The sequence below is a fragment of the Lepidochelys kempii genome, chromosome 4 (genome assembly GCF_965140285.1).
Source record: "Lepidochelys kempii isolate rLepKem1 chromosome 4, rLepKem1.hap1, whole genome shotgun sequence".
In the NCBI taxonomy this organism is placed as follows: domain Eukaryota; kingdom Metazoa; phylum Chordata; order Testudines; family Cheloniidae; genus Lepidochelys; species Lepidochelys kempii.
In genome coordinates, this window is record NC_136383.1 from 111,205,574 (window position 1) to 111,217,887 (window position 12,314).

Consider the following 12,314-nt stretch of genomic DNA (forward strand, 5'->3'; position numbering starts at 1 on the left):
TATTGGTTATATGCTGTATATTTTACCTTGTGTTAATAATTATTATATTCTATTAGTGTAGAGCAGTGAATGTCTCAGAAAGAGGGGGAGGGGAGACTTTAAAATTCTGGTTTCATCTTCCGTGTCCTATTGAAAAGTAAAGAATTCTCCTAGCAAGTGCATTTAAATAACTAGCTGATATTTAATTAACCTATGGGACGGTCATAGTTATAATAAATGCATCTAAATCCAATAGCTATTACATTTAGTTTCAAAATAACTTACATGTACATGCATGCTAATAATGATCACATTACATAAGATTTCAGAATAAAGTACTGTTCCTTCTCACCCTCAAGAGCAATCATACCATATAGGTAGCACATGAAAAGAAAAAAATAATATTACAGTATATTAAGTACCAAATGATTTGTAAAAACATTTAAAGATTTAACAAAATGTGTGTAAATACTCATTTGTATGGACGACACTATGTTATTTTATATGTTTGAACAGTGCCTAGCTTAATGGAAGATCTCTCGTAATACAAAAAATAAATTATATTTTATTAATAATATATTATCTGTTTCCTTAAATCAGAACAGACCCTTACATGAGTAGATTAATTTGATTAATGACCACATGGACATCCACCCTTCCGTGCAGACAGAGCCCAAACCAAAAATGGGATCCTTTGAATTTCTTCTTTTAAAAGAGGTTATTTTCTTTTTGCCATGTGTTAAATGAATGATCTTTCTCTTCCTAGGATAGTGACAACCTCTGGTGGGATGCCTTTGCAACTGAGTTTTTTGAAGATGATGCAACCTTAACCCTTTCATTTTGTTTGGAAGATGGACCAAAACGATACAGTAAGAGACAAATTTATCGTTATGATTTTATGCCTTAGTTTCTGTGCATTTATTCTATAAAAGCAATACAGACCTAAGAGCTGGTGATAGTGGTATACTTGCTACAACACATGAAGCTACCATCAAGTTCCATTAACAAAATGCACTGGTTTCTTAAAGAAAGGAATTTAAGTTTTGAAATTTCTGTGTACTTCTATACTGTGAATATAAGTATGTGAATTGCAAGCTGACCTGGGCAAATAATGCAAAACATTCTGCTAATATTCACTGGAATTTTTAAATGAATTTGCTTTGTCTGTGTTTGCACTTTTTATATGTTCACTTTCCATTAACTTTCAAATGATGCAGATTTCTTGGCAAAAATATTCACAGAAAGGGATTTTTGTGGAAAATGTCAGTATTCCTGATGGAAGAGCTTCCACATTCACTCAGAGCTCAGAAAAAATACCAAGAAACAGATCCTTGGCTGGTGTAAATTGGCACCACTCCATCAACGTCACGGAGCCTTTCTGATCTATATTGGCTGAAGATCTGTCCTTGGATGTTATCTGACCAATCACAACTAAGCAATGATGCTGAATTTTTAGAATACGGTCAGTCAATCCATGAATAAATTCGAGTAACAAATACATCTGACAACACTGTGATCCATTTGCCCATGTTCCACAAGGAGGAGAAAGGGCTAAAATTAATTGAACAAATTGTTTGCCGTGAATTATTCACTCTACTCTAGCACTGAGCAACACAGAGATACAGAAACATTGAAAAACTGCATTGCAAATTGTTTCAATCCATTCTGAGTGACCCTTGCTTCTCTGTGACAGCTTGTGCTCTGTGCTTAATGTTCTGAATCTTTCAAGGTTCTTATTTTTCTTGAGATTGACTGATTTTCAGTGTATCACTCACATACTTCTAATTCATTTTATCAATTATCTCAGGTATTTATTTGACAAGTATTACCTTTTTCTGAAGAAAAAATATAAGTCACTTTGAACGCACATTTTGGGATTAGTGTTGACAGAATTACAGTTTCTTGCCTTTCAAAGCGAGTGATAACTCTGTAAAGGTCCTGAAATTACAGCCTGTAGCAACATTGGTAACAGCTGATCTGTCCTGATTAAGTTGAGTCAACTTGTCAGATATCAGATTTCCTAGTTGTATTATCAGTTGAGAAGACACAGATACATCAGCCAAAAAGCAATTAATGTCCAGTTAGATCAGAGGGAGTTGTGTTTCTGGAAAACAGTGCCAAATATGAAATAATTTGTCACAGGTTAAAATATTCCTGTTGTCACAAACGCTTGATAATGGTTGTGCTATGTATAAGTGTGGGTAGCTCAGTCAATGCTGTTGATAAATGTGATTGAAACATCAAATTACTGTGAGTACACTTCAAACCTGTCCAGTATGCACGATTTAAAAAAAAAAAAATTGGTGACGTCTGAACAAACTATTGTTATTGTAGCTTTTGTTATGATGCTCCTTAACATTATGATTAAAGTTGATCATATAGAGATTTTTTCAGTACTTTTTTATTTCTGTACTTTCATTCGCAAATATTTGCATAATTCTGTCATGAAGTAATATTGATGTTTTCAGGCACTAGTCCTATTTATATTCATTGTTGCTGGAAAATCTCTTTTAAGTGTCTCCTAACCTGTCAAACAGCTAGGCCGGTGACTGTTCCCTCAATATTGTCTGGGTTCAAGAGCAACCTTCCTGGGTGGATGGAGTGTGAGTTGTCCCAGTTATGACCTCCTGAGATAGTGTAGTATATGAAGGAATGGGAGGAGATGGACAGGGTCTCTAGGCTCATAGTTTATGGCAGTTCTCTATATCTAGGAAAGCTTCATGTCCTGAAAAGGCCCCAGCTAGTTTAGAACAGAGCAGTTCACTTTGTCAGCAATACAAGTCATCAGGACAATTAACCACTCTTTGCAGGGACTCCCCATAGAATACAGAGTTCCATTCAAGGTCTCTTTCCTGAATGTCAAAGCCATGCATAGGATCAGTCCTTGCTACCTGAGAGACACTTTCTCTCAGGGACCATGACCTACCACAATAGCTTTATTCCCTGGGAACAACTAACTGTTAACTAATAGCAGGAGGCTCATACCACATGGGACAGAACCATCACAGCAGCTGGACCAAGAGTATGGAATTTGCTGGCAGATGAAATAAAAAATGTCTAGTGATCCCCCAGCATAGTACTGCCAATCCCAAGTGTTCAAAAATCATGACTCGGGCCCCAAAATCATGAGACTGTCTGAAAAATTATGATTTTGAAAAAAAACCAAAACTTTTTGATTCTTTTTGCCTTCTGATTTTTAAACTTTTAGCACTCATGTTTTAAAGATTTTCTTGGCAATGGTGAGGGTTGTAAACTCACTTTTTAAAAAAATGGAAATTGAGATGTTCATTTAATCACATGACTCCAGGAGATTGAGGTTTTAAGAAAAACACCAAATTTTGTGAGACTCACAATTAAATCACTATAGTTGAAAACATTCCTTTCTACACTGAGAAAAGTTGCTTGCCAAGATAACACTGCCTCTCTCCAGGCCTACAGCTCTAATGGTCTTGACCACAAGTTCCAGAATTCCTTTGATCTGTGCGGAAAACCAGACTTGGCTCAGAGCTGGGAGTTGAACTCTTAAAGGCCAGGCTCAACCTGTAACACAACCTCTCAGTCAGACCTGGTCTCTTCTGTCCCACCTCATAGTCTTATAATTGTAGGTGCAAGAGCCTTAGCCTCTGTAGCTTCTTGTCTCCAGTACAGAATTCCAGGGAGATTACCATAGTCTTTCAAATCTCATTTGGAAACATATCTTTTCTCCCTTGCATATACCCCCTTAACGTCCCTATCCCTCTGCTATTATTTATTATGAACTCTATCAGTATGTTGTTGAACTGTGCGTAACATCTTGCAATTCAGTTTCAGGACAAATGTTATACAAAATAAATGTATATTGTTATGTAATAAAGGTGTGTAGGACTCCTAAGTGTATTCTGTAGACTGGCCTTTAGGCTGGAGTAAAACCGCACATTCCTGTGGCTTAGGGAGAGGAAAAGCCCCCCCAGGCCAGTCAAAGAGATGTTACTTTATTTCAAACTGAAAGCACTGCACAGTGTATGCTGAATTTCACTGAACAAAGTAATTGAACAAGGAAACCTGTGAAATACATTTTACAATGTAACCAAAATCAAATTTGGTTTAATTTATTATGCCCTGTTTTACTGGGTCAAGACCACAATAGGGTTTATGCAAGACAAGAAAATTTGCAGCTTATTCTAATAAAACAGATTTTTTTCCTGGTTGTGGATAAAACATGTTCGTTTCCTGTTAAGAGCCCTGTATCCTTGTAAAAGAGTAAATACTAGACTCTGATCCGTTGTTGCCCAGGTCTTTGTTTCTCTGAGACAAAATATTTCCAGAACAGATAAGAGAAACAAGTTTGATTGACAGCCCTTAGCAGAGTCTCATCAGCTGCTGCGCTGACAGCCTGATGATGCACACTGTGCTGATGTAGTAGGAACTGACAGTTGATTGACAGCCCAAGACTGTGTAGACAGGGAAGATGAAGCATGCTCAGTAAGAATAATGTGCAGTGTTTATGCAGCACTGCAGAAAATAGGAGCTAGAAAGTTAACTCTTTCAGAGCAAAGTGACATGGCAACACATAATAGATATATCTGCCACTGTACTGGAAATCGGACATGTCTAGGTTACTGTCTAATTAGCTGAGAGCTTCGTATTTATGGGAGAAATATGTACTATAAAGAACACAGAGATTAGTTGTTACATGTATAGCTGTAACAAATTACCTAAATTACATTTATGTTGGGTAAAGAAAGACACTTCAGCGTGGCCTTATCTAAGCTTTACATTCAAAAGCTTATACCTAGAAAGTATTGTGGATTTCAGGCACTTTTTTATGAGCTTACATCATTGTACTGTATATGTCTTTGCATAACTTTACACAGTTTAGAAAGGTAGAAAAATATACTGTTTTATTAGTTTTATTGCTGTTCTAAATCTTTAGATATGTGAATATACATTTTATATTATAGCTGCTATTGTATTTTGTGGGTGAAATGTACAATGTGACTATAATATACTGTGCACATTATGCACTGTGATTCATGTACTTATTGTTTGGTACATGAAATATGTTCTGTATTTTTCTCTTCATTCTGGATTTATCTTGGCATGTTGTAGAAGTGATTTTACAATAAAGTACTATGCAGCCAACAATGGACCAAATAGCACATGGTTTTGGTTTTAAAGTGATTAAGTAGGTACTGCCCGTGCCTTTACAAAGAATCATTTGTTTCTGTGTATTTTAGACCATATTTCAAATTATGCTCTTTGTGAATACATGAGACAAGCATATTACAAATGCTGCTGATATTTCTGAGCCACATTCCCTCTACCATTTGCCTTGTTTACACCGTGTGATGGTCTATTAATCTCTCAGACTTTGGTTGGATACTTTCTGGCAATCTAACAGCAGAGGGTTGAGATGTATTGGGTGTTTTCCTCAAACAAGATGTGTATTTTGGGACTCTGCCCCCAGGAATACACAGTGACCATCTGCCACATTTTACTCATGTGCTCAACTGTTGTCAGAAAGATTGTTATCAGATGCTGGCACTCTGTCTTTATACCCATGTTTCATAAAACTGTTATCTGACTTCTCTCACATAATTCATAGAGAAAAAAAATATATTTACCAAAAGAAACAGTTTGCCGATATTTCAAGGTATAATCTCTCTTATTCCTAGTTTTTCCTGAGAAATCCCAGTCATTAAACATGATTTGATAATTCAAGTACATTGGAATACAACATCTCTCTTGTCCCTTTTAAGTCCATTTTCATTTTCTTTTTACTAACACATTTTCTTTCCCCCTCTTCCTTTGCTTGTGGGTTAAGATATTTACTAAATTCTTCAATATTCTGCAATATGTTTTACATACGGTGTTTTGACTAGGATCCCTTAAGGCTGTGGTATCACATCGGTAAAGCAGAGTGAGAATCTCTCCATTACTTTCATTACACTTGTCCTTTGCAGTAACATTTATCAGCCAGTGGCTTTTCTGATGGGCTGTCTTTGTGCTATAGGTGGCATGCATGCAATTCCCCGAATGCCCTTCCTTTTGCTGATAACCCATATCTGTTAACTCTTTTATAATTACTTACTTTTAAATGAAAGGGAGCTGTTTTTTCTGAGAAATTTTTTAAAAGACCATTTTAAGCATTTTGGGTGAACCAATGTAACACACTTCTTTCCTCTTTCATATCTTTTATAAATCTGACATTGACTTAAACTTTAGTACGCATGGGAGGGTAGGAAAATGCCAGCAGGCAAAGTATTTTAGAAATGTCTTTGCCACGCCAATATATTACACATCTAGCATCAGTCCCAGAAATTCTATCCCTGAAAGATGGCACTTCTGAAAACAGCTTCCTCGCTTTTAGGCAATTCTTTCAAAAATGGTGATTCAGCAATTGCACAGTTATTATTCATTACTTGCCTTGTATTGACACCTAGAAAGTTGACACATAGGATCAGGACCCATTCTGTTGGATGCTATACACACACATAAGAGTAAGACACAATCCCAACCCAGAAGAATTTACAGTCTAATTTAAGATAGGATACAATATGTGAGTGCAACACACCATCGGAGAGACACCAGGAGTGAAGACAAGCTTAACAATGACAGGCTCACATAGTTATATAAGCTATTTATGAGCCTGCTCCAAAGCCCAGTGGGAAGCCTACCACGGACTTTACTGGGATTTGGGTCAGACCTTATGTCTCCAATTAGATGGTTTTCAGTCATTTCTTTCTTTTTTTTAATGAACAAAAAGAGAAAATAGTGGCAGTACCTATGTATCAGTATATTTTTTTAATACAGAAACACCAAACAGGTATTAAATATAATGAATGTAACAGGCTAAATTCTCACGTTATTTACATAATAAGAGTTGCACTCAGACACTTGAGAGTGGACCTGGTCCACACATTTTTATTTTGTGTAGGTCTAGGGTATCTGCCAGAAAGATCCATGTTTTGGCTGCAAATGGCATTACTGTATTAAATATCTGTTTATATTAGGTATTCAAGTACTGAATAAAATATAAATATTAATGTACTTAAATATTTTTAAATAATTTTGGTCTCAAATTAGTAAGATCTATTCTTTTATAGAATCACCTTCAGCCTTTAAAATAGAACTACCGCTTACCTTTATCAAAAGATCAAACTACTTTTTGTCAATCCCTGGGGTGGCCACTTAATACAGGTTTCACTGTGTATTAATAATAATTTTCGTCTATATCTTACATATCCTCAAATTGCTTACACTTGTACTAATACACATGACAAAGGACAGATGAATCAGTCCCTATAAGACATAAGATTCAGCTTGACTCTTCAACCAAAACTGAATTGTATACTTCTTAGTGTTCAAAAATATATTTTTTATTCTTCTTGTCTGGTTTTTATTTTCCATCTTCGTTTGTCTGTGCTCTGTCTGGTTTTAGAAGTAGAAACACTGAATTCTGTAACAGACATAAGTAGAACCAGAGGAGGCTGGTAATCTCATTAGAGAGACTATTCTTGCTAGATTTTCATCCTGATTTCTGGACCAAAGAGATTCACATAGACACCGACCCAAACCTCTGAACCTTTTTGAGTTTTATCCAGCAATAGTATAAACAGTAATGTTTCAGGGAATTGTGATCGCCTGCAGGCTTTAAAAAATAAATCCTTCCTCTCTCTATTATAAAGCATTGTACAAATGAACAGGTGTATTGTGATATTTTCCCTGCTTCCTTTTTGAAACATCGGGTGCTGATGACTCAGAATACCAGGCTAGATGGATTTCTGATCTGTTGTGGTATGACAATTTAGATAGCAGGATGGATGTTTGAGTGTGTGTATCTATATCTGTATCTATCTATATCTATATCTATAGCCATTCATCCTTTAAATTGATGCTGGCAGTGCCATTACTATCCTTGGTTGTCTTCTGCATTCTATTCTATTCTACATAATTTCTTATATTGCTCTCATCACCAGAGTATCCGAGCGCCTTCCAGTAGTGTATTAAGCAATGTAACTAATATATGTCACTTATTGATCGTTCTCACATCAGGGGAAGAATTGCATGTGCAGTGGAGGGTTTGGTTTTGCTGGGGTTGGTCCTCAGTTCTGTGGGAGTTCATTGACAGTGTTGGGCCGCCCCTGAGAAAGCTCTGTCTCCTGCACAGACAAGCCTACTGTAGTTCTGCTGGGCCTGAGGACTAAAGCTGTCAACCCCAATCTGCATACTGGATTTTAGGAGATATTCTGGGCCCAAGCCAGGGAGCATCTTGAAAATAAGGACCAAGACTTTGAACCTGATTCTATGGGAATCCAGTGTAGGGATTGGAGGACAGGTTTGATGTGTTTGTGGTAACCTGTGTTGCTACGGTGATAGGCTTCAGAATTCTATACCAGTTGGAGTTTCCTAAATATCGAAGGTTTCATGCCCAGGGATATTGCCTTGCTGTAACTGAGAGGTGACAAAGGTATGAATAACTGAAGCCAGGTCATCATTCACCAGGATGGGACAAAATCTCCTAGCCAATCGGGATGGTGGAATGCATTACTCATGGATGCTGCTACGTGAGAGCTTAGCATCCTTGGGGAGTTCAGGAGTACTCTTACACAACAGGTTGAATTGACCAATTGTGGGTGGGTGTTTTCAGCCAAAGGTGACTGCACTGTAGCTGCAAACTCTTTGAAATGTTTCCCTCTTTCCACTCTGTCTTGATTGGGTTCAGCTTCAACCAGCTCTTCTTCATCCATGAGCTGAGCTGATCCAAGCCTGGGGACATCTTGGTGGCAGTGGTGTGGAGAAATGTGGTGAAGGATAAGTAGAGCTTTATGTCATCTGCGTATTGCTGGCACTTGAATCCATGTGGCCTGACCAGTTCACCTAGTGGCTGCATGAATATATTGACCATTTAATTATGTCTTTTAAAAATCCATTACTGCTTCCATTCCCTCCTAAACATTATCATATACAATCTCACATAATGCAGCTCTGGCAAATGCATAAAAATATTAGAATACTGTGTGTGCTGTGAGTCGGTTTTATTTTTGTCTTTTGTGTCCTGGGCCGATTTAATAGGTCATTACTTTTTAAGCTATTATCAATCTTATCCCTCCCATTCAGACTTTGGTTCCTTTGTGACACGGTTTGATTTACTAAAACAAGGTAAAATGAAACCACGGTTCAAGTGGTATAAACAATGGATCATGGAGCCTGCATAAGGTATTTGCATTTTTTTGGAAGCTGGTAGATCTTCAAAGTCCTGGAGACTTAAGTGCCTTCTATTGAAGTTTCTTCTTTTTTCTGTCTGTTTTCTTTAATAAAACCAAAACAAAAGCCTTAGGAAATGCATAATAACATAACTTCTCTTCAAACTGTACTTTATAGAACTAAAAAAAAAGGAAATGTATCTTTTATTGGTCCTAGGCGTAACATTGTCAAAAGCACCCAAGTGACTATCACTTAGGCACTTTTGAAATTTTATCCCAACATCAATAAAAATGTATTAGACCATTATGATATCTCAGCTTAAATAAACATCAATAAAATATTTTAAACTGCTATAGTGTCTCTAGATTGTAGAAGGTAAATGTATATCCACATTATAGAGAAAATGGTATACTACTTTAGAGTAGTAATTTGAGAAAATATAAGTGATCATAGAATCATAGGACTGGATGGGACCTCAAGCAGTCAATTAGTCCAGTCCCCCGCACTCATGGCAGGACTAATTTATTATGTAGACCAGTGGTGGGCAACAGGCAGCCCATCAGGGTAATCCGTTGATGGGACGCAAGACAGTGTTTACATTGACTACAGGCGCGGCTGCCCACAGCTCCCAGTGGCCGCGGTTCACCATTCCCAGCCAATGGGAGCTGCAGAAAGTGGCGCAGGCCTTAGGGACATGTTGGCTGCCACTAATGGGCTGCGTACAGCCCGTGGGCCACAGGTTGCCCACTATTGATCTAGACCATCCCTGATACGTGCTTGTCTAACCTGCTTTTATCATATTTCCAATGATGGAGATTTCACAACCTCCCCAGACAATTTATTCCAGTGCTTAACCACCCTGACAGTTAGGAATTTTTTCCTAATGTTCAACATAAACCTCCCTTGCTGCAATGTAAGCCCATTGCTTCTTGTCCTATCCTCAGAGGTTAAGAAGGACATTTTTTCTCCCTCCTCCTTGGAACAACCTTTTATGTACTTGAAAACTGTTATCATGTCCCCCTCAGTCTTCTCTTTTCCAGACTAAACAAACCCAATTTTTTCAATCTTCCCTCATAGGTCATGTTTTCTAGACCTTTAATAATTTTTATAGCTCTTCTCTGGACTTTCTCCAGTTTGTTCACATCTTTCCTGAAATCTGGTGCTCAGAAATGGACACAATACTCCAGTTGAGGCCTAATCAGCGCGGAGTAGAGCGGAAGAATTACTTCTCATGTCTTGCTTAACAACACTTCTATTTATACATCCCTTGATGTTCCCTTTTTTTGCAACAGTGTTACACTGTTGACTCACATTTAGCTTGTGGTCCACTATGATCCGCAGATCCCTTTCTGCAGTACTCCTTCCTAGGCAGTCATTTCCCATTTTGTATGTGTGCAACTGATTGTTCCTTCCTAAGTGCAGTACTTTGCATTTGTCCTTATTGAATTTCATCCTGCTTACTTCAGACCATTTCTCCAGATCATTTTGAATTTTAATCTTATCCTCCAAAGCACTTGTAACCCCTCCCAGCTTGGTATAGTTGGCAAACTTTATAAGTGTTCTCTCTATGCCATTATCTAAATTATTGATGAAGATATTGAACAGAACTGAACCCAGAACTGATCCCTGTGGGACTCCACTTATTATGCCCTTCCAGCATGACTGTGAACCACAGATAACTACTCTCTGGGAACAGTTTTCCAACCAGTTATGCACCCAGCTTATAGTAGCTCCATGTAGGTTGTATTTCCCTAGTTTGTTTATGAGAAGGTCATGTGAGACAGTAACAGAAGCTTTACTAAAGTCAAGATATACCTCATCTACTGCTTCCCCTGTATCCACATACCCTACAACACAGATGATGCTGGAGATAAAGAAAACAGGGTCCTCATGTTACATGCTCATAGAAAGGAGGGAAAGAATGAAAGGTCAATAGTTTTTAGACTTTTCTTGTTTATGTAATTTATTTATTGTAAGGTGATGAGTCAATGACTATAGGCTAGATGGAGTGCATGATTAAATTTGAAGACCTTTTCGTGCATACCGTAAGTGATAGTAAATAAAGAGAGAGGATGTACAAGACTATTATTTATGGGGCTCACGCTCAAACTACTATTTAATCCACATTATAATGAATGTATGTTTGAATACAAAAGTTCTCTGGATGTCTATCTGCGTGTTCCACTTCTAACACCCTAATTCTAAAATAAAGGGTATCACAATTATGCAGCACTCATAGTTAGTTTTTGTGAAACTGATACAACTACCCTCCAGACCATGGCATATTTCCCCATACTTGTTGATAGGAAGTGAACTATGGGTTTTGTGTGTGTGTGTGTGTGTGTGTGGCTTTGAATTTTCAAGCAGAAGTCGGTGGGATTTGAAAGGGACAACAATGAGTTTGAGTACCCTTTACATGCAGTTCTCAAGCAATGAATTCTGCTATTAGACAAAAAGAGTTGGAAGCCTGGGGTGGAAAACGGGCATCCTTGTTAATACAGGATGCTGCTTTTCATGTACACATTAATATCCGATCTTAATATTACCCAGGAAGAAGAAAATTGCATTTTCTTCACAAGCCTTTCAAAAATGCTTGTCTTTCTATGTTTTCCCCTATGTAAAATCAAATTGCTGCTTTGATTGTTTGTCGTTGTTCTGCTTTAGAAAACTCTCCATTTGATATGTCAGGTTACGTTAGTTATACTAAGAACAATGAGAATATAACCTCCCAGAAAGCCAATGATAATGAAAGCCAAGTTAATAATGCTTGGGCAAGTCTTACCTCATGCGCACAACATGTTGTGCCTATGCATGGTTGTGTAAAGGGGGAAAAGTGGAATAGTTTTCACAAACAAGGGATGCATAGCGTGAAACGTTTTACATAAGGATTCAGGAAAAGTTCTCTTTGAAAATACCCTAAAAGTTGGTGTTCTGTAATACTACCTGAGAGAAGTATTTGCCCATGCAAAATTCTCTTTGAAAAGATCTATTATGCCATGTATTTGAAGTCCTACCACCATTTGTTAAAGTTAAGTGCATTTTTTAGGTTTGCTACCAAGGCATTCACAAAAGTTAAACTTTTTAGTAGATTTTCATATAATAACCAATTTTTTCAAGGTGACTGGCAATAATAGAGCTTGCAGATTTTC

At 37.4% G+C, this 12,314-nt stretch overlaps 1 protein-coding gene across 7 annotated transcripts in view; it reads left to right on the forward strand.

Annotated features, from left to right (window-relative positions):
• The window catches only part of LDB2 (LIM domain binding 2), a 315,970-nt gene that overhangs the window by 146,388 nt on the left and 157,268 nt on the right, over nucleotides 1-12,314 (forward strand). For all 7 annotated transcript variants that reach the window (XM_078852580.1, XM_073342445.2, XM_073342443.2 and 4 more), the window contains one exon: nucleotides 746-848. In XM_078852580.1, the coding sequence (XP_078708706.1) occupies nucleotides 746-848 (103 nt within the window). The remainder of the gene's footprint in view (nucleotides 1-745; nucleotides 849-12,314) is intronic.